Source organism: Leptidea sinapis, chromosome Z, assembly GCF_905404315.1.
Source record: "Leptidea sinapis chromosome Z, ilLepSina1.1, whole genome shotgun sequence".
Lineage (NCBI taxonomy): Eukaryota > Metazoa > Arthropoda > Insecta > Lepidoptera > Pieridae > Leptidea > Leptidea sinapis.
The window spans coordinates 29,714,519-29,738,747 of record NC_066312.1 but is presented as its reverse complement, the minus strand read 5'-3'; the positions used below and the strand labels follow the sequence as shown (position 1 = coordinate 29,738,747).

General features: G+C 34.3%; 2 protein-coding genes across 3 annotated transcripts; one reads left to right on the top strand and one right to left on the bottom strand.

The window, feature by feature from the left end:
- Positions 1-309: 309 nt before the first annotated feature.
- LOC126979203 (DNA topoisomerase 3-alpha) lies at positions 310-20,180 on the bottom strand. 2 transcript variants are annotated; one of them, XM_050828455.1, is made up of 16 exons: positions 20,077-20,180; positions 19,770-19,892; positions 19,466-19,675; positions 17,669-17,921; positions 16,339-16,509; positions 14,328-14,503; positions 13,547-13,829; positions 11,545-11,756; positions 10,741-10,852; positions 9,857-10,086; positions 7,560-7,695; positions 6,255-6,418; positions 4,830-5,358; positions 3,970-4,210; positions 2,800-2,915; positions 310-725 (listed from the first exon to the last, which is right to left on the bottom strand). In XM_050828455.1, the coding sequence occupies exons 2-16, from the start codon at positions 19,848-19,850 to the stop codon at positions 577-579; spliced, it is 3,063 nt and encodes a 1,020-aa protein (XP_050684412.1). In that variant the 5' UTR covers positions 19,851-19,892; positions 20,077-20,180; the 3' UTR covers positions 310-576. The 2 variants fall into 2 exon arrangements, with proteins under 2 accessions (XP_050684412.1, XP_050684411.1); XM_050828454.1 differs by lacking the exon at positions 20,077-20,180 and having other exon boundaries at positions 19,770-20,026.
- A 1,659-nt stretch (positions 20,181-21,839) lies between these two features.
- LOC126979249 (rRNA methyltransferase 2, mitochondrial) lies at positions 21,840-23,447 on the top strand. The gene is made up of 3 exons (XM_050828525.1): positions 21,840-22,258; positions 22,345-22,546; positions 22,832-23,447. The coding sequence occupies exons 1-3, from the start codon at positions 22,101-22,103 to the stop codon at positions 23,222-23,224; spliced, it is 753 nt and encodes a 250-aa protein (XP_050684482.1). The 5' UTR covers positions 21,840-22,100; the 3' UTR covers positions 23,225-23,447.
- The last annotated feature ends 782 nt before the right edge of the window (positions 23,448-24,229 follow it).

Here is a 24,229-nt window from a genome sequence, read left to right as displayed (position 1 = left end):
ACAGTTTCGGCCTTACAAATAAACTTGTGATAAAGTTATACCTGAGAATAAAGCAAGAATGTGCAAAATGTTTACAAATAGACATTTTTCTTATGATTGTTTTATTTGGACGTATAACGTTTCCTGCGTTTATTTGCAATGCTGCTTGATATACGGAAAACTTCAGAATTATCATTTTATTGACAGTATTATCGCGATATAGTCAATATATTGCATATTCTTTCTTTAATTTCAGGAATAACTTTAAACTAAGTTTATTTGTAAGGCAGTTTATGTTTCAAATGCCTAAATAATCAAATGCAAAAAACTTGGGTAGTGCTAAAGCTATGATACCTTATAGAATTATTTTCCAAGAAGCAAGTTATTATTATTATAAAGTATATTACCACCAGATTAAATATGCCTTGCCCATAACAATGCTGAACCACTCAGGGCGAGGGCTTCACGTTCCAGTGAGATCCAGAGATAATATGGCCATGTAATACATTTTACAGTTAACATTGTAAATGTTAAATTGTAAATCATAAATTGAACCAAATAATAACAATATAAGAAAAGGACAGATCTGCGATAATGTTACGAGGCATTGTTAGGACATCTGTTCCTGGTGTGGCCGTGCTGTCGACAGAGTCCACACTTTCTAGTCCTGGTGCCGTCGCTATCCCCGGTGTTGCCTGACCCTCGACCACGTCCTCGAACCCTGGTGCTACTGTTGTTGCTCCATTCTATAAATTATTTACATAATATGTCACACCTTGTCCAATACTCGGAGTAACTTAGTTAATTCAGGCAACATCTATATACAGGGTGTAATCGATCAGTGTGACCAGGCGATTATACCGTATCTATCTATGACAGGTATCAAAAAAATTTTTAACTGATATTAAAATACATCAATATCTGTTTAAAAATCAAACGAGAAGTATGCAAAATATTAATATTAAACACTTCCATACATTTATGTAGTTATAGCTGTCCGGATAGACTTCGTTTTGTCAAAGGTTAACAGTAAAAATGAGATAAATGTAATGTTTTTCGTGTGATCACGATGTTTACCTCAACAATAAACGACAAGTACTAACAATATTATTTTTTTTAATTTTGAAGACTGCAATTCTTTTTAAGCATGGTAATAATCATTCTAATGGTTTATGGTATACAATACTTTTTTACAAACGGTTACCCAACTCGGGAGCAGACAACATACAACTGTCCATGAGATCATGAGTTTGAGTCCAAGAATCATGGGGTTTCCAGATTTACGCCGCAAATTTTTAAAGATTGACCCTGTGATTTATTTATTACATTTATCTAGTATGAGATTAGTAGAAAGGTCATTGTATCGCACAAGGACGTCACTTCGAATACAAAATTTTGTACAAAGTAAGAAATAAATGTTATTCAATTCAAACAGTTTTAATTCATTGTTAGGTTAATAAACAGTTTCCTTTAATATCAGCAACAGATTTAAAATAACCTTTTAAAATGAGGAAACTAAAACCTTTCTACTACGTGCAAACCTACACAGGCAAGAGAAACGCGAGAGACGAGTGGTACAGACAAACTGAGACGATAGATGTAATTCGCGCCATTCTCAGACTGGAAGCGTTACACATTGTTGCGACTTTCCGACTGATATTTTTGTAAAATCATTTTTCTTTTTTATGGAATAGGAGGACCAACGAGCGTACCAAACCTGGTGTTAAGTGATCACTGCCGCCCACATTCTCTTGCAACACCAGAGGAATCACAAGAGCGCTGCCGTCCTTTAAGGAAGGTGTACATGCTTTTTTTGAAGGTACCCATGTCGTATCGTCTCGGAAACACCGCACAAGGAAGCTCATTCCACAGCTTTGTAGCACGTGGAAGAAAGCTCCTTGAAAACCGCACTGTGGAGGACCGCCACGCATCCAGATGGTGGGGATGATATCCTAACTTGTGGCGTGTCGTGCGAAGGTGGAATTCGGCGGCAGGAATCAGGTTAAACAGCTCTTCGGAACACTCTCCGTGATAAATGCGGTAGAAGACACACAATGAAGCGACGTCTCTACGCAACGCCAAGTGATCCAGCCGTTCAAAGACCACTGGGTCCCCGACAATTCGAGCTGCTCTGCGTTGCACGCGGTCAAATGGATCGAGCTGATACTGGGGTGCGCCAGACCAGAGATGACAGCAATACTCCATGTGTGGCCGGACCTGCGCTTTGTAGAGCGGTAGAATGTGGGCCGGCTTGAAATATTGCCACGGAATTGGCAACCGCTCGAGATTTCGAGACCCAGTATTCCGATACTAGGCGAGGCTTTAAAGGTGAGTGTTGTCGAAGAGCGGTGATACGACAAATGGGGTTTTTTTAGTGGTAAACGCGCAAACTTGAGTCTTCTGGGGGTTAAGTTGGACAATGTTCAATTCACCCATTCCGCGACCTTCTCGAGAGAGGACTCGATAGAAGACACAAGTTTCTCCCGGCACTGGTCGACGTTTTCCCGAGAGTCGTCTGCATAGCAATGTATGTTGGCGGTGACACTTTTTGAAGCCAGTACTTGACTATAAAGACATCCTTGTATTGAGGTAGCAAACATTTACGAATGAAAAATAAAAACTATTTAACTAGACAATTATTAGGTAAAATAGGTATGATAGCTTTTCTGTTTATTATTATATGTTCCCTGACATGACAGCTTACTAGGTTTGACATAATTTTTGGCTATGATAATTAATTATATTTTTTACGGGGTATTTTGTAACACGTTGTATACCTACGTATATAAGATTCAGTATTCCAGTAATAATAATAATAACCTGTATTAGTAGGAGGTCCATCAGCCCATTGAAAGAAATTGCATCGTGCGTTGATTTCTTTGGGGCAGCCGTAAAATGGCCGACCCTTATTAGGACCCTCTTTGTGAACTGTTATTCTGAAAAAATAAAAAATAACGGGTTACACTCCGGGTGTGCCGGCAGAAGTGGAAACTTGAACATTAACGTTGTGCATTTTTGAATATTTTGGAATAATTTCGCACGAATTGCTTTATTTATCAGTATAGAAGTACTGGCATTTATGTGGTATATACAATATTAGCTGACCCGGCAAACGTTGTTTTGCCATATAAAGTATAATTCACGCGATAGTTTATAAATAATAGCCTATGTGTTATTCTGGTGTGTAAGCTATATTATTGTAAAGTTTCATCAAAATCCATTCAATAGATTTTGCGTTAAAGAAGTTTAAACATACATCCAGACATACAAACTTTCACATTTATAATATAAATAGGATTCATTAATTGCGCTACCGTTCACAAAACAATATTATATCGTGCATAATTATTTTATATTAAATGTTTTTCTGACAGAAAAATCAACTTTCATCCATAATTTCAACGACAGGCTTACGAATTTTCGATCAGGTCGGGTGTCCTGACGCGAGTTAAATATTTTATACCCAAGAAAAGTGCTCAACGCCGCTTAAGAAATATTCACTTCAATAATTATCACTACATATGTAGTAGGTAGTAAAAAAGTTCTAAATAAATATATACATGCTATATATGGAGATGGTCCGACATTTTTATGTTAAGCCTTATTTAAAACATTACATATTTTGACATTGCCCAATATGTATACAGCACGTAAATTTGTCAATAAAAAACAAAAAACAAACCAAATATTATCATTTATTTAAAAAGGCTTTTGAATTAAATCTTCGTTTTCGATCCTGAGATTTAGATCAAAGTTCGGACTTTTAAGTTGATCTCGTTTAGATATCATTTCTCGTAAAGATTACAGACTTAATTTGATATTAGTTAATATGTAGTTTCATTACTATATTACATTTAATTATAAATAAAATAAGGTTAGAGAGCCGGATGAAAGCCGGACTAGAGTCAACAAGGCTGGATGTCCCGATTAATCCGGACGAATGGTAACCCTAATTACATTGGAGTCTTGTTGTTTTACAAACCGACTTACTTTTTGCCAGGCAATCCACAGTTACACTTGACATCATCATCATTCGACGGGAAATCTTCCCTGGAGACGCTGGGCGTGATGCCCCAGCCTCGCGTGGACGTGGAGGCTGGTTGGGAATTGCCCCAGCTGTTGCCCGGGGTATCAATGTTTTGGCTTGTGCGTTCCACTGACTCCGGTGCCCATAAAAAGAAGTCACAACCACCGTTCTCTTTACCAGCTTGGCATTTGTAGAATTTTTTACCTGGTAGTGGATAAGTGTACATTAATTAGATGCACCCTTCACATGTATAATGCTACATATTATTTTTGGACAAACCATCTGTGCTACTTGACACGCAAGTGTGTTAAAAAAGCGTCTTATAGAGTAATTGAGACTGGGTAGCAATGACGTTCAATACACATATGATAAGGCCATATAATTCGCAGTCTGAAAGCGGAATGGCAAAAATGTGCAAAACGAACAAAATAAATGTGTTATATTGCTGATCATTTCATTGGTGTACAAGCCATCTGTGCTGCTAGACACGCACACTGCGACAAGGATCTTTTGGCAGTCAAATGACATTAACAGGGAGACGTTAGTGTAGTATAAGTGTTACCAGCTAATAAAATCTTACTTGTATATATTATCATATTCATGTTAAATAAAAATACCGTTTATATTTACTAAAAAATTAACTTGCTGTGGAGAATCTGAACCACACCCGTTTGAAATTCCTTTCTCTTGGTTTTTGGTATGGCACTGTGTTAGTGTACGTGCATTGCTCAAAATAGAGGTTAACTGTCGACCGCAATTTTTTTCAACATTTTCACAGCTGTTCATCTAGATGTATAAGTGATCTAAGATAAAAAATACATACCAAAGTTTTCATTCTGTTTCCGCACCGTCAGCAAAATAGCCTGTTTGTTACATCCACACAATACGTTGCTATCGTCATCTCCACTGCTACTCGGTGTCGGGAAGTTGGCACCGGAATTTGCCGTCCTTCTAGGAACAGGCATTCTTTGAGCTGTACTATTCTGTGCTCTATTTACAGGAGCTTGAGGTGTGATTTGCCTTGGCTGGCTTGTTGGCCTCACATAATTGAGTACTGTATTGGCTTGTCTTGCGTTTGTTGAATTTTGTTCACTAGCAACATTAGAATTTTGTCTATTGGTAGAGTTTGTTGTATTTTGTCTATGGTTCGCAGCTGTAGATACTCTATGATCGTTATTGTCTGTCCTGTTTTCTAAGCGTGGAGCGTTTCGAACACTGCTTGGTGTTATCTGTAGTACTTCTAGGAAGGTTGAATCGCATCCCCCGATGCATCCTGTATACGGTGGGGGGTATAAGTGGTTTATTGAGTTGTTCCGCCATTCAAACTTCAGTTTCTTGTAGGTTGGACCGCACTGTCACAAACAAATGACAAAGTCAGTGAACTACGAATAGTGTTTATGTATACCAGTGGGAGGCTCCTTTACACAGGATGCCGGCTAGATTATGGGTACCACAACGGCGCCCTTTTCTACTGTGAACCAATAATGTGTGTAGCTAGTGCAAATACTGGACAAATGAGACTTAACATTAAGATGTTACTCTCTTAATGTGTCTCTCATCATAAAATAAGTTACTTTTTAATAATCTGTAAAATTTTACTCTGATTACCCTTAGTTGATTCGAGCCAACTATACAACAAACGAGAGTTACACAGCCGAACTTGACAGCTCAGTCTCTTTCAATACCAGCGACGTGCAATAAACAATTAGACCCCCAATCACCTATAAAAATGTCGTCAAAAATAGTCCGAGCGGCGTTGTATATATGTATACATATACTTATAAAGATGACATTAAAACATTCATTCAAATTAACACCTTATTTCGTAGCAATATTGTTCAAAGTCTATTGTATACGCTCATTAAAAGTAGTAACACTACGACACGCGCGAGAAGGATGCGAACACGAGGCAAGAACATTTTGTTTTAGCAATTGAAATGTAATTATTCAGCAAGTGACTAAAAACGTCAAATAAGTTACATTATTTTGTTGATTTAAAGGGGTCTTACTTTAAATACGACACTCCATCCTTTTTAAATTTTGATATGTTGTTATTTGGACAGTTTTTCACTGGACACTTTGTCATTGCGTAGCGTTATAAACAAAGCGCGGTCAAAACAATTGAGCGAAAACTCTGCCTAATAGACGCGTAAGCAGAGTTTTGGTTCAGACAATTTTTGAGCGGGATTGAAAGTTGCTCAAAGTAAGGTGCTACGAGGAGATTTCTCTTCAAAAATTGTCTACTCACAGTGGGGCAGGTTTCTGGCAACACCTGCAGGGTCTTAACGATGGATGGGAGCCACACCGCGTTCTTACACGCCGGGTATGATGAGCAACTGATGTAGAACTCGTCCAAATTGTTTTTCTTTTGTCTCACCAACATGTCACTGTTGCACTTTGGACATTTGAATACTGAAACATGTTAAAACAAACAGTTTAAGCCCACGAGCGTCAAAGTACAGATATTCCAAGTCTTCTAGGCCTGCGGCGCTATATGTTCGTGTGCTTGTAAATATGCAGTGTGTGTGATAGTGGCGCTCGTGTAGAGATACTTCAACTTGTATTGGCTTGCGGCGCAGTGTGTGCATATGCTTGTAAATATACAGTTTTCATGTGTGTGACAGCTCACGCATATATAACGCTGAAAAAGAAAGAGCATACTCCCACATTAAAGGCCGGTAACGCATATTTTCCCCTGGCAAATAATATATAATAGTACAAATACAGACCACTACGCAAAATCGATTAAAGAAATAAGGATTGCTTGCGCCTATACAATAATTCAGATCGCACAGCGCTAATAACTTACATTTATATTTACCTCGAAGTTGCCTCTCTTTCTAACGCATCACTCTTACCTCTTCCGAAGACGTTAGGGTTGCTTTCTTTTCAAAATAATTTTATTTATTTAATACTTAAACATTAAATAAGTACTAACTGACCAAAGTAAAACCTGACCTAGCAAATCCTAGTGTCAGTCGAAATTCTAATAAAATTTGTATAGTACGTAATAACAGACATTTATAATAACGTAAATAAATATCCACTTCGAAATAGGTAATGAGAAATACAGTGCAAATGAGCTCTCATCATTTATAGGTATTTAAAAAACTACTTGCTAGATCTTATTTAAAACCAATTATAGGTCGACGTTTGTATGGTAATGGTCGTTATATATATTTTTTTTAGTTTTATCTTTCTCTTTTGCCACATTTTACTAATTTTGCCATTTGGCTACGGAACCCTAAAAACAACTTTTATGCGATTGGCTCTTGTTCTAAGTACAACCATAAAATCTACTTAGTATATTGAGTACCATATCATGAATGGTAAATTCATAATAATAATAATCACTTTAAAATATCTGTCGGATCGGTGAAGTGGAACACGGGGAGTGAGTTTCTTGCCACTTCTTTTCATTAAAGCTTAACTTTTTCGGAATTTACCACCAGTAAATGTACAAAAAAGAAAACTTTTGACATTCATACGTGTCATTTCCGTGACCAACGTGACTTAGTGAATTTGATTTGATTTAAATAAAAATGATAAGTACCTGAAGGAAAGCTGGGCATGTTTTCCACACTGGGCGTATACTGCAGCGGTCGTTCACTAAATCGTTCTGCCAGCGCTCCGTCTATTTTATTAGCTTCTGCCGTCACTGTTTGATACACCTCTTTGTATCTGGCTATCTGAACAGACCAAGTTATTATATGTTTCTCATTTGATTCAAATAATCACCACAGATTATATTTGGAGCTGTAAATAAGGTCTTAAACGTTGTAACCTAACAGAATAACTATTGACTTCCTCGCAATTTGCACAATAAGCATGAAAAAGTGTCTTTAGCATAATAAAACAAAAAAAGATTCAGTTTTTTTCTTTTATAAATGATACGGGTAAATAGGTATATCTTCATTTTATCCCAAAAATTGTTATGTATCCAGAATGTCTCTTGATAAATGTTGATTTAGAAGAGTGACGATGAGTTGCACTTCTTGTCTATATATCAAGCTCAACCTTTTTCGAAATAGCAGTAAGTATACAAAGAAAAGAAAACTATTAACATTCATTAGTGTCATTTCCTTGACCTACATGAATAGAGTGATTTTGATTTGATTTAATTTTAACCCTACATACAATACCAAATATTTTAAAAACGTTTGTGTGGTAATGGTCACTATAACATAAATGATTTTCTTAATGATACCACAGACTGGGAACGGAGCGAACGCCCTCAGGCTACTTAATTATAAATTTTACTGCACGATACGATATCAATAAAACAAATTTATGAAAAAAAAAAGTCAAAGCCAAGTAAACTTTATTCAATAAGGCTTCAACTAAGCGCTATTAAATTACTGACTTTACGTTCGGTAAAAAGTTGAGCTCGTGAGAAGAACATACAAGAAACTCAACGGCCACTCTTTTCAATCAAATAGAGTATTTCACAATGGCTGTAATATACATAACAAATTAGTTTGTAAGGTACTGCATCCAATATTTGAATCGTGTTTAAATAATATAAATTATTTCACAAAAATTAATAAACTATCAACTGTATAAACATACATTATCATAGGTATATTGGATGCATCAACCTTTAGAACATGAATTCAGTATTTGTATAAGGATGCTTCGTGAACATGATAGTCGTGATTAATGTCATAATTAGTAATCGCATCAAACAAATACAATAATTTATTAGGTAACTGTAACAGGTCGACATGGCACCACAAGCAGCACCCGTTCACGAGTTGACGCATGGACCAGACATCGTTACGTTTACATATTATATTGTAACTAAATTAAGACAAAAAGGCCCGCAGAGTTTCTTGCGCCCGTTTTTCTCAGGTCTGAGGCATACTATTTCAAATGTGTGGTAGTATATAGTTGATAAGTGATAAAAGAGCGAATATTGTATTCTAATACAGGCATGTTTCACAACTTATAGTGGAGTCATTCGACGATTTGGGTGTAGGGAATGGTTGAGGACACACGAACGCGTGGAATATCACAATTGAGATGAACTGACCAACTTAAAACAGCGTTATGCAACAACTGACGATGAATTGGACGTAGTTAAACAGAAAGTACTCAAACCACACAAAGGCACTTTTGAGTTATAAGCATTTGAAGTTTCAGCTCTAAATAATCATATAAATATTAAAAAAAATAGTTTCCGTGTACATTTGAAAATTTTTTAAAGTGTTTTCACTATGTGACAGATTCGACCTTCAGGAGTATGATGGTATACTTAACTCTATTTTGACCAAAGTGTGATTTGAGTCCTTTCTGTTTAACTATGGTATATGAGCTACAGCACGGAAGAAACGACTGCGACCACTCAGTTCAGAAACATATTTCCTTCACCTTCTGTATAAGGTAAAAATGTAGAACAATTGCACACGAATGGCTCCTTTTCCAAGCCCACTGTCACACAGAAGGACTTCTGGAGGTCTTCGATGGATAGCTCGCCTATTGAACCAAGAACACCCTCACACATACACCCAAACACACACACACCTACCTTTTTTCCTTATGATATTATAAAGTTTAATAAAATTGTGTATTTCTGCGAAGTTTATAAAATTATGAAAAATTTAGATGATAATGATAATAGAACCTAAATAACCGTCGTTATATCTTCAATATTACGGTCATATTTTGTTAAGGGACGCAAATTAGGAAAATTTAACCAAATCTTTTGCCTTGTAATTTCTTTTTAAGAGCTTTTATTCGCTGTGTAAAGGTGGAATCCTGGTGACCAGTAATATACAGGCATTTTATGACCTACCACAGGCACCAGCGATCCACAGTCAAAACTTTTGTAAAGATGTATTACTATATTACCTGTTCAGCTAAAACCACTTGAGGCAGCTTCCTTCCCTCGCTGATCGCTTTGAGGTCGGCCTCCAACTGTGCCCGGAGGTGTGGTTTGGAGATATTGAGACCCATAGCGTCATAGCCTTCCACGAGACCCATTCCCAGTAAGCCAGGCACGAAGTGTATAGCATCAGCCAGGGCTACGTACGACCTGTTCTTTATTGTCTCTATGTGCTCCGCATGGGTTGCATCAGTACCTTGACATACAAAAGGCATGAAATGCATTTATTTTCTCAAAATTTATTCCTTTAGAATTATTTTTGATGTCAGTCCAAACACTGCCACTGCTTCGAAAACAAATGGCGCTATCAGAGAGAAGAAACGGCGCAAGAAAATTCTCGCAGCATTATTTCTTGCGCTCTTTTTTATAATTATATAATGATTACAAAAGTTATTGCTATAAAATAATCATAATCTAGTCCCAGGCTGTCGGATCGCTTAGATGTTCAGCTGTGGAGTTAGTTAGTGGGATTTACGAAAGAGCCATTTTTTAAATAAAACATTTAAATTTAATTATACATAATGCCTTAATAGCGACTGGGACTTTATTATATAAGTGTAGGTATACATTTACCCTTATTTAAAGTTTCTTTTCTGAAATGTAAAGTAAGTTATATATGTGTAAACTCGCACCCATGAGTTGAAAACAAACATTTATATTGATCCCACAAACTTTTGTAACTACCAGCATTCAAGACCGGGATCCGCTTGTATATGGAACACCATTTTATGGAATGGAAAATGACACCATAGTAAGTGTGAAGACCAAGCCTTTTTTGAAGTACACGCGTTTGTGAAGCATCTATGGAACCCAATATTGAGTATAGTTGTACTGACTCTGGTAAACTTACCAATGCCATGTTTCTCCATAAGTGAAATCAGATCAGCTTCGGTTAATAGATTTGGAGGTGAAGTGTTGCCGTCCAATAAGTCTATGCTTGTCGGGTTGAATGTCTGTCCAACCTGCAATGAAGTACTTTTGTAAGTTAACTTAGTATTCGATAGGGAATGTAGGTCAATAGCTGTTCGCTGCCTTGCAAGTTTGCACGATGTACGATCTCAGTGAAGATTACACTTTTTAATGCATATTACCAATCTTTCGACACCTGCAGCCTGTGGGTTGATTACATACAGAGGGCATACAGTGATCTACGTGTTTACTGTTGGGGATGCCGTCGCAATACAAGTAATAGAACAGTAGTGTAACTCAGCGGTAGTTAACTCGGATAGCGATCAGTTTCGTCGGCGGTGTGTTTGTGTGCGTGCGTCGATTCAGGCGCTCTAGTGTGAAGTTAAAGTACTGTTCTATTACTGTATTGTGCTGGTGTGGCGTTACTACTGATGTACTCAACAGGAAGGAACTTTCTTCCACGTACAACCAAACTGTGGAATAAGCTCTTGTACAGTGTTTCCCGCATACCTTCAAAAAAAGCATGTACACCTTCCTTAAAGGCCAGCAACACACCTGTAATTCCTTTGGTGTTGCAATAGAATGTGGGCAGAGGTGATCACGCACTACACCAGATGTCGTCCTTTTCCATAGAAAAAAGATACATCCACCAACATACCCCTATATTATATTACTGCAGATTAACACTAGTGAAAAAAAAAAGAAAATTTTAACTACAATGCTAATTAATGTATACTGTACTAACTTGATACACATGTATCTCCTTGGAAGACCACTTATCGTAAGGGTATACTTCCAGGTAGTTTCTCGCAGTAATCATCAGCCCGCTAGCAGAAAATATTTCATTGGCTACGTTTATGGTTACTGTTGTCTCTTGTCCCTGTGCATCCTTAGAACAGCAGGCCAGAAATGAACGAACAATGAACTCGTACAACTTTTGTTCATTTCCTGATAAACCTGAAAGAGAACATAAATTTAAAGGTAAAATACATTTAAATAAATAGCACAGAATATTTATTCATAATACCACAGAGTCTGAAGATGAAGGTTTGCAACCAGTGAGTGTTGCCAGTGATGACTTACGTAACGCAGACGTGGTCGCTAACTATGGGCCTTATGAGAAAGCTCATTGTCGCTCAGAGGGCAATGGATAGGGCTATGTCCGGAGTTTCCCTGCGAGATCAAACCGAAGCCACCGACATACCCCAAATGATTGCGAAACTTAAGTGGCAGTGGGCAGGGCACATCGGACAGCGGACGGCACAGACGGACTTCACGGACGACATTCAAGGGACAGATGGCCGTTAGTGCAGCAAAGTCCTCGAATGGTAACCACGTACCGGAAGACGTAGTATTGGTAGGGCCCCACAAGATGAACTGACGATCTAGTCAAGATCGCCGTAATACGTTGGAGGAGGGCAGCGCAGGATCGATCGTGGTGGAATTCTTTGGGGGAGGCCTTTGTCCAGCAGAGGACGCCTTCCGATGATGACTCATTCATAATCAAATATTAAAAATGTTGGTAAGCAATTTTGATTCGCTTCTAGGAAATATAAATTTTTACGTGGGTCATGTCGACTATCGAATCTTCTGAAGAGTAATAGATTCGATAGGAACTTGCCGCCGTAATGAATCCTTGACACATCTAGCTGTTTTGTAAATATGTTGTTTATAAAACGAGTTGTTTATTATTTCTTGTTACACAGTTTGACATCATTTGAGAATAATCCTTACCGGTGTATATAAAGGCGCATTTTGCCCATTGGGTCATTCGGTAATTCAGCAATAAAGTGATCACCCAACAAAGGACTTTCTAACTCCACTTACTCAAATAGCAGGAATAACAAGTTTATGTGTGTTCCTGGTGTTAACATTACAATTCACACAGTTTCTAGAAAATTCGCTAGGCTAGGTACACATTACATCAAAATTTTAAAAACAACACAACAGTGGTGTTTTTTTCACTTCGCTTCATTTAATGCATCATTGAATAAAATTGAAATTAATCTTATATATATAAATTACGTGAAACGTTGTTTGAATGGATTTTAATGGGGATCACTTCATGGAGTGCAGTTTAGTCCAATTTGAGAGATGGGAAAGTTTTTATTTCGATTTGGGACCCATAATTATTTTTATTTTCAATATTTGTTTTGTATGGACATATTTTCTATGAGAGAATTTAGTGACGCACGGTTTGACAGTTGCACTGTGAAACAATTTCATTATAACAACAGGGAGCATTTTTTATGAAATAATTCTTGAAGTTTTGAAATATTATAGGCAAATTCCTACAAAACAGTATTTTTTTTATTATCTACAGAACAACGTCTGTCGGGTCAGATTTGGAGCTTGTTTATAATAATTAATATTCGGACGACGGAGCCTTGCTCGGCTTTTTAAGAATGTACAAAACTTGAACAAAAAAAAAACTAATAGGACATCTGGATTCGAACATCGAATGCAGAAGACCCCGGGTCTTCTGCTTTCCGGATCACCCAATGTCCTTTGTATTCTAATGTTATTGTAGCTGTTTCTCATTCAAACATGGATAAAACCATTTTTTTTTAAATTGAAACCTATTGCTAGATCGATTTATCACCCCCGAAATCCCCTGCATACTTAATTTTATGAAAATCTTTGGAGCCGTTTCCGAGATTCAGATTATATTGTATATATATATATATATATATACAAGAATTGCTCGTTTAAAGATATAAGATTAATAATGCACATATTAAACTCACTATGAGTATACTTAGTAGGATGTATTGGTGGATGGGCCTTATCACTTTTGTTGCCTTGCCGTGGCGTAGGACCGCCACTATCCAAAATGCTTTGTGCAAAGCCACCCCAGTTAGGGTCCTCAGTTTGTAGTCCAACCAGCTGTCCTAAATTCATTTCCTTTGGGAATTCATTGGTTTCTGTTCTGGGGTAACTTATCAACCCTTGTGTGTAAAGCTTTTCAGCCAGTCTCATTGTTTCTTTTGCATTTATCTTCAATTTCCTTGATGCTGATTTTTCAAGTTCCTGAAAGCAATAAAAAAATGTTTTTACAAATAAACATAGTTAAAAAGTAATAAATATACAATTTCGGTGCAACATATATTCAAATGCTTTTTTGTTCTTGTAAACTCACCCATTCATAACCAAATATAAAAAAAAATATATCTGGAGAATGTATGAGGCGAGGAGAGAAAAACAACCCTCATTTACTCAAGGCGAATTTTTTTGGTGTGCTGAATTTGCCCAAAATTTTGCGGTACAGGGATAGGCAGAATAAAAATATATTTATTTATCATAGACAGTCACAAAAGCATAATGCAACAACACTTGGAAAACGTCTTTGAGGAGAAGAACTGATAAGAAACTCACAGTCCATCTTTTACTTCATATAATAATAAAAAAAAATGCTTAACCTATTGAATTTCTTAACTAATATATAAAGTAAAGAAGTTACTTTTTAAGTCTTACAATTTTCCATCAATTATATGGCAAGTATAAATTTATAGAAAATTTTATACATACAACTGTGTCCAACGGCAGAGGTCTCCATTTAGATTTGGGTTTAGTTTTCACATCAGTCACTTTTGCCTGCGGGTTTTCTGTACATATATCATGCAACACCTGGCATGCTTCTTCATCAAATAAACGAACTCTCTCCCAGTTGAAATCCACGCTCAGATTGTTGATTGTATGATTTACTGTAACATTTGGATTAAACAAATATTCGTCAGTTCATTGAGTTGAAAAATATTATATAATTACTAGCTGACCCAGCAAACATTGTATTGCCGATATTAAAATCACGATACAAAAGTAACTGTTGATGGTAGATGGGTGAAAATTTGAAGTTGTATGTGTTTTTTAATGCTGACTCATAATCAAACAAAATAAAAAAAAATGTCAAAAAAATTATATCGTGTGGACCACCATTAACATTTAGGGGGATGAAAAATAGATATTGTCCAATTCTCAGACCTACCCAATATGCACTCAAAATTTCATGAGAATCGGTCAAGCCGTTTCGGAGGAGTTCAATGTTTAACACCATGACACGAGAATTTTATATATTAGAAGATTACAAAATTTCAATGAAAAATCATTTTTGGGGTATAAAAATAGATAACGACCATTTTAAATGTAAATGTAAGTTTGATTGTTACGCTTTCACACCCAAACCACTAACCGATTTTGATAAAATTTTGTACAGATATAGACTAGAGCTTGAAAAAGGACATAGGCTTTTATTTACCTTTTATTACAAAAAAATAAATGGATGGGTTGAAATAGGGGATGGCAGTTTGTATGGAAATTCGTCACTATCGAAGATAAAACCATGAAACTTTGTATTCAGGCACGTGATATGAAATAATTTATAAACATTTGTTCGAGAATTTTTGAAACTTTGACCTACATGGGAATGAAATAGGAGATTAAAGTTCACAGGGAAATACTATTAAAGAGACTGTCTACAATGACAAGAGATATGCGCTGTATTATATAAGAGCGCTCCCAGCAGCAGAAAGAGCAGTTTGTATGTTTATCATTTGAAAAGTATTTTAAAAGTATAAAAAATAGATGAAGACCTATTCTCGGACCTACCAAATATATCGTACTACAATTATTGTATTCGATTACCATCTTGCAACCCTATAGAGATATATGAGTATGTGGATGAAACAGAATAACAAAAAAAAAATGGAGAAAAATAGTTGTAGGTTGTAGAATCATAATATAAAAATAAAAAAATTGTCAAAATAAATATACTATTTAGGGGTCACCTTTAAACATTTAGGGGTATGGTAAATAGATGTTGGCCAATTCTCAGACCTACCCGATATGCACACAAAATTTCATACAAATCGGTTAAGACGTGTCGGAGGAGTTTGGTAAACAACATGAGAAATTTATATAATAGATTGTATAGATTACCACGTAAATATCGCAAATTGTATGAAGTAAAAATATAAAGTTCAGTGATCGGGATTTTGTTTAATGTTTCATACCTACATCTAATTTTAACCATAATCGATATGACTATATAAAAAATTTAATTATTTAAATAGCAGAATTTGTGACAGAAGCCATTCATAAAGCTAATATTACAGATGTTGCCAACATGTTTATTTATTAGAATAGTATTTATTATACACTAGCTGACCCGACAAGACGTTGTTCTGTATATAATAAATAAAATAATGTTTTTATATGAATTTGTCATATATATCATAACATCAAAAATTACTTCGTAAAATATGCACCCTGCTGTCGTAATGAAATTGTTTTACAGCAGAACTGTCAAACCGTGCGTCAATAAATTCTCTCATAGAAATTATGTATGGACACATCAAAGGAAAAACAAATTTGTTGTTTTTATTTAATTTTGCAGCATTTTCCTATTTATTGACCTTTTGAACCTTCTCTGGACTTCCATAAATAATTCAAGACCTAAATTTGTCCGGCCGTTCTCGAGTTTTAGCGAGACTAATGAATAGCAATTAATTTTTATATATATATAGATAGATTATTAAAATACCTTTTATTTTCCAAAACATCTCAGAGACAAAATTTTCAACAGCTCTATACCTCTCCACAACAAAGCCTAGTGTTGGAAATTGACATGAGCCATAGCTGACCAAACTCTGTGCCAGTTTACTAGGGAATACTTTCTGCAGACGAAGAGTCTGAAACCTAGTGAAAGCCGCACCTGAAATATTCTAAAACAATATTAAAATAAAATACTTCACATGACGAAGTATTCACAGAAATTAAACAAATGTTGTGTTCTCCATGTAATTCGGTTAAGTCAAGTCCGTAATACTTTTGTTGTACTTTTTTTTTGAAATATTAACTACTATGAATAATTTGGCAAATCGACCGAATATTCGGCCGAATACGAACATGAAAAAATATACCGAATGCACTGAATACGAATATTTGGCCGAACAAAGCGCACATCTCTAGTTTTCAGGGTGACAAGAACTGTAGATCTAAGTAGTCGTTGCTGCACTTATCAACTTAAAATTATTATATTTAACAGACATTAAGTATATAATTCCACATAATTTTTAATTTAATTTGAATTATAAATTGCTTACTGGCAGCTAAACGAATTAAGTAATTATAAGATCCATCAGCCGATGCACTACTTACTAATATTGTCACTATTTCGGTATGAATAGGAACCCGCATGTCTACAAATTTTATATATCACTTAAAAAAAACAACTTTTCAATACTAATAATAATATCTTCTAAATAAGTTCTAATGAAGCACTGCTTTTATTGATTATGCAATCTGAAGACTGCCTACTACTTTAAATACCTATTGTTATGTACTTATAGAATAACAGAACCAAATTTAACTAAATTAAGTTAAAACAAATTCTTATTTTTAAGTGATCTCCCTTAATTCTGGGATAAAATATCCAAATGCAATTTGAACCAAAATTTATGGACGATGCGGGAACCTGTGCCTCTCGGGAAACACAAGAGCACTTTCACCAATTAAGCCAACCTTTATCCAAATGAAAATGTTCCATAAATCTTTGTGAAATCTCGGGTTGTGGCTCCAAAGGAAACACTAATTAAGTTTAATACTATATTTGGGTATCGAAAATTTAAAACAGCTTCCTTCTAGTGTTTATATAGCACATTTCTGCCTGTACTAACCTGTACTGTGGATCTTGACAGGCTTACTACTAAATATTGTGTTAAAATACACAATCAGTCTGTGATCCTAGTTTGTGAAAGCACACAATAGAAGACTATAAAGCATTTTTTGTCGATCTCTTCAAATGGGTGGAATGAGGATTTTAATGTAATTAGTTTATATTATATAAAAGTGGTAAGCACCAAAATAATTACCTATCCTTAAGTCCAACTCCTGCCTGACATCAACAGCATCACTAATATTTTTATCAGGTCTACCAAGGTTCTGCAAGGCTCTTGAAACAGACACAGATGTTATCTCAGAGAACTTAGCTCTGTATATGTTAAGGTTATTCTTCACGGCTGAACAAACATCAATAATTTCAAAACCAATATTCTCTCCTTCTCTATCACAATCTGTCCATATTATGAGTCCTTGGCAGCTACGAATTTCTCTTTCTAAGGTTTTCTGTAATCAATATCAATTATACAGGATGTTACAAAACTACCCGTAAAGCTGAAAGGAGGTTGACTGGGGCCTTATAACAAATCCATTCACATATTTAAGAACAGTAGTAACACTGTATAATATACCCAAAAAATAAAAAAAATATTTTTTTCACTGATGTGCAAACCCTTTTTTAGTAACATTAAAGAGTAAAGTACCTACATTTCTTCCTCATTCGCGGAATGACAAAAATTTATAAATAATTAATGTGTGATTTAACTGAGCTAATTATTATAAGAGCTAGTTCGGGGATCTCGGGCTAGCTGAATTAAGTGATCTTTCAATATAACTAAAATATTTTTATTCGCAAATATTAAAATCCCTTCATTCAATCTAAAAAAATTAACTAAAAAATGAAAAATAAATAAAAGTTTAAAAAACTAAAGAACACGCTTTATATAAAATTCAACTAAAAAATAGAAAATAAATTTAAATTGAAAATAGTGTAAAAAAATATTATATATTTCATTATAAAAAAACGTGGGGTACTTTTTAAGATATTTTTAAAATAACAATTCTTCTACAACCCATTTTTTAATAATAAACATAAAATTTACAGAAACGGCTTAAAGTGCTCTGCCTTGCTCAATACACCACCTTGCTCATCTGGATATGGCTTGCGTGGCATTTCACACCATCTTTGGTGTTCTTGATACAAAAACCTATCCAATACCCTGTTCCATCTCGGCAATCATAAAAATATTTTCTATTACAATTTTTTCAACTTGACATTTTTTGAAGTAAGTACTTGATTGAGGTAGCAAACTTTTGTGAATGAAAAATTCTATTAAAGTAGACAATTATATAGTGAAATGTAGGCATTTCTGCTTAATAATCTGGTTCCCTGTCATGACAGCTATACTATGGTTGAAAAAATTTTTGGCTTTGATAATTAATTACAAAATACAGGGTATTTTGTAACACATTGTATATACAAAGCAAGCAGGCTGTGTACAGAAAATTATTTTCTAACACTAAGTTTTTTTTAATTTCTCTCTCTCTTTATGAAATATTACAGAATTAATTGAATCAAAATGTATGATAACAGCAAACTTTCAATAAAGCATTTTTCAGTTACTAAGAAAGTAATTGATTTTATGACAATATCAAATATATATAATATACTAGCTGACCTGACAGACATTGTTCTGTTCATTAAAAAAAAACTCTTGCAGATACAAAAGGAATATTTCTACCAAATCTCAAGTCTACACCTCATGGTTCTTATATGGTTATGAAAAAATTAGGCATCATTTTACTATGTTTGTTGTCAGTGAGATCTTACAATTGAATCAATTATTGCTCCTAGTTGAATAAAACTCATTAGATATTGTGTACCCATCATAGTATAACTAAATCTCAAGTAAAACATGAATTTAGAAAATATTCCAAATAGAACAGGCAATGCTGTAGCAATTTGGAGGAGGTGGTCACTCAACAATAGGTACTCATTTGTCCACTACAATAAAAAAAAAATTGCAAGTATTTCAAAGCAGTTTACTTACTTTAATTTTCTCATAATTCTCAGGACAGTACTTAAATACAGGTGCATCAAATAATGTCAATGGATTACATGACTGCCAGTTCTTATAGGCTCCAACAAACTCTAATCCTAATAAGTGACCCGATACTGATGTCATGACCATTTGACATTTTTGCCCGAAAACATTGGCTTCAAACTCATATATTTTGTTATATTGGGACAAGCCTTCTCTCTGGAAATGAATTATTTATCATTTAGCTAACCACAAACAAGGTATCCAAAACAATAAAGATATATTTTGAGAGTAATAATTGATGTATTCATACCCTTTTTGACGTCCCCCGGGACAAATGCAGTGCAATATTTTTTGCAGCATCGTTTTTCTCTGCTACATTCAAGTATTTCATAGTTTCAGTACATTTATTTCTAATAAATGAAAAACGGATTTCCTGTGATAGTAAACAATACAACCTCAAATTATTTCTTTTAAATACCGTACAATTTATGTACTTGAGCATAATACTTGTTTTTTATTCAATTATTAATATGGAATACATAGTTGTTTAAAAATAAATACACTTATTGTACTATAAATAATGAAAAATCAATAAAGTATAAACAGTAAACACAAACCCAAATCCGTAACTCGTATTAATAATATTTATTTTAAATTTTATTCGCGGTACCTAATATAAATGAAAATATGACAATTGACAATGACAACGGTGAGAACTGACAGTAACACCACAATTTATCTTACACTATCATCAGATACATCAAAATTATCGACATGTATCCACATTTTCAAAAACATTAGATAACGATCTATCTAGCTTAGTGATGAACAGTAGATGTATTTTCAAAATATTGAGATGTTATCTGATCTCTATATAGTGTTGTGAATCTTATGGCGATTGACAGATTTCTTTCCGCACAGACTATAGAGCTGAAGCCACTAGTCTCTCTAAGGCTGTTTCGTTTTAAATAAAAAGTAAAAACTTTAGCTTCTAATAAACCCGAAGAAGGGAGACTTGCCATGATCGGCGCTTGTGATCGCGGTGAACATTTAAAACAAATATGTCCTGGCTATAGAATAGAGTAAAAAATTAAAATCTTTTTAACAAACACTTTAAGGATACAGATTGACTCATTATACTATAAAATATATTTATTCTCAGCAAAAATCCAAAGTATTAGTTTTTAAAGGAGAAATTATTACTATTTTAGTACAAGAGAGAGGTGTACAGTTGCACTTTGTAATTTTTCAAAACGAAATTTAATAATCACACAGTGATTAAAAAAACATAACATTTATCATTAAAGTTATTTTTATAAGTTAGACTTAAGTAATTAAACTTTTAGGCATAAAATTTTTACACAATGTTACTTTCAGGTAAGGTGGTTTAGCTATTTCAAAGCTGCCAATAAAAAAAATTATAAACAGTTTTAATCTGTTTTACTAAATTTACAAAATCATAGTCAGGTACTCTGACAATTAAATAAAAAGTTTATAACAAAAAATAAGAATTTTTGTAGTAAATAAATGTTTAGTGTCTGACACCACTTCTAGGTTTTTTTTGTCTGTATGTCCCTGTTACTTAAGAGCGGCACGTTTTTGACAAAAATTAGTGTATAGTTAGATCATATTATGATTGGCGAATGAATAGACTGTGCAAAATAACTATATTCTTATATTATGTACTTAAATTAATAATCGAGCACGTTCAGATATTCTTAAAATTTTTGAATAAAATATAACCAACTCTCTCTCTGTAACTCTGTAGTTAAGGCGTGAAAAAGTAACAGTAAAACAAACAATCTCATGTTTTATTCAATGCTAGTTGTGCCCATTTCTTTGTTAGTATTGACTTAAATTTTGCTCGGGATATTATTATTAGATTGGATTAGTTAATGAAGTGAAGCCGCATCCAATGCTAATATACCTCTATAAACTCCAATAATACTTCCATGTATATCAATTTCCAGGAATCTGCGCAAAGAAGTTACTTGAGCAATGTATAATTCTGCGAAAAGCAACTCACACGTCTTAATTAATTTTTTGCAACGGAAGTAATTCGTGCTTGGGTTTTTAATGTTTTTTTAGAGAGGAATAAAATACATTTACCTATTTAGTCCCCCAAATGGAGTTCATAATATGTCAGGCTCGGGTGTAAACACCCCCTATATTTAAATACCTCCTCTATGCTGATAGCCATAAAGGCTTTTACAACGACATAGATCGCAAATACTACATTGCTGAGATCCTAGAAGCTGAACCATAAGCAGAGAATGAGAGAAAGAGACTTTACTTTGGCAAGGTCTTAGATACCACGTCTAAAATTTAAAAAAATATCTCTCGGGACTGACACTGACAATCAGTTTCTATACACAATAGACATGAAACAAAGGTATCCTGTGACCTTTCTGATATAAATGAAATATTTTTTCTCGTAGGTAATTCAAAACAAGTGACAATAAAATATATAAATAGTCATCTACAAGACAATAATACTCAAGAGTCATGCAAACGATGATAATTCTTTGTTCGCAGATATTAAACTAATAATGTTATAAATATTCTAGTCGTTCTTTAGTCTTATTTATGTGTAAGTGATAATACTATTTGCTACCACGTTTTAATATAAAAACTATATAATATGAACCTATTGCGATCTAGAATACAAAGAGAAATAATAAGCTTTTCAAGAATGTGTTTTTTGCATAATTGTTATAAGAGGTTTAAAAGTTCACAACAGTGGTTAATTCGCCAAAGATCAGACCCGTACGTAGAAAAAGCTAAGATACAAAACTATAGGTAAATATATAGGTACTATACTATATTCACAATGCTTTCTAAATATATAAAATTCTTTATTAATTAAATTAATTGCTCATTCTTAGATGTCGTAGTGCATTCAAACTGCTCGAAATGAATGAGAAAACGAATATTTTGCAACCAGGCCTCACAGTTATCGATCTAGGGGCTTCTCCAGGCTCATGGACCCAAGTTGCAGTACAAAAAACTAATTCCAGTGGTGTTGATTTATTAAAACCCAAAGGAACAGTGTTGGCAATAGATAAATTACAAATTTATCCCATTGAAGTAAGTGAAACCAAATTTCCAATTTTTTCAAGCATTCAGCATGTGGGTAAACTTAGGGCTTGAGTTAATATAGACTTATGAAAGGACCTCCATTTACTTTGACCTCTTGACATTTATTCTGCCCTTGCTTTATCCTTGCATGCAATCTCTTTATCTTGATATTGTTCAAATTCAAATACTTAATCTGACCTAGAATATAAAGCTAGCTACTACTTATCTTACCTAACATGACTTCTTTTCTAAAATTGGCAACAAAACTTTAATTAATGACATATTTTTCCCCAGGGTGCAACAATAATGAGTAATATGGACTTTTCGACAATTGAAGCTCACAATAAAGTAATAACTAGTCTTAATGGCAGGGAAGTTGACTTAGTCCTCTCAGATATGGCTCCAAGTGCATCAGGAATAAGAGAGTTAGATAAGGATAGAATTATAGGCCTCTGCTACATGGCTCTTAGATTTGCTGCCCTGGTAACAAGGGTCGGTGGTAACTTTCTATTTAAAGTCTGGGATGGTAAAGAAGTACCTATACTAGAGATGGACTTAGAAAGATTCTACAAAAATATAAAAATACTTAAGCCAAATGCAAGTAGGTCGGAATCATCAGAAAAATTTATATTGGCACAAGGTTTTAAGGGGATTCAGAGACCCTTGGAAGGTGGACGATGGGGTTGAGTTTATGATAACTGGATGGAATCTTATTGAATGGAATATTATTTAAGCCATAGAATGAGGAGTCTTCCACTGTAATAAAAGTAGTTCATTAAGAATTAATTCTTAGAGAATTGTAATATATAATGACATGTAGATAAAGCCTTAGAATTTATAAGTGTAGAATTTCATATACCTAAATAAATTTTAAAGCCAGAAGTCATTGTTTAATGCTTTGCTTTTCTAATCTTGTCTTTTATTTGTATTGTAATGAGTGATTCCTTTTTACTTAAATTAAATATTCACTCCAGCCCTATTCCATAATGGTGGGCTGACTTATATCATACATATTATTTGTATGATATATGATAACAACTTTACAAGGTAATTTTGACCCCTTATTACATTAAAAGGATTGTATATTATGAGTGTTGCCAGAAATAGAAAGAATATTTTTATTTTAAACTATTTTTTACATATTTGGTCACAAATAGAGAAAGCTTGTTTAGTACCTCAGGTGTTTTGGACTGATTTTTCTTTTAGAATTAAAGCTTTAAACTAAATTCCCATGTTATGAAATTTATGAGCATTGGTGCTCTAAAAAATGTGTGGTATTGTGACAAAAAATGTTATTTTTGGATGTTATTAATGGAGTTATTTCAGCATAATAATGCAATCAAATTGCAAGCACTATAGTGTGACCTGATTTATATTTTTATGCAAAGTAAGATTTTTAAATCACTATTTGAAAGTCAGAATCTATTTCCCATTTGAAAAGATATGCTTTAGAGTTGAGAAAAATGGTTGCGAGAATCTCACCATGTCTTTGCACATGAAGCTAGATGTGCAAAACTAAAAAAAAACCTGATTCACTCGAATGTATGAAACATGCACTGATCTGGAGATAGCCCAAATCCACTTTTAACCTACGGTTCACTTCCAAACTTAGCTGGATTATACTTCATGCCATATTGTAATTACTATCTCAAACTTATGTCAAATCTCACATTTCATAGTAACTTTAGTTAG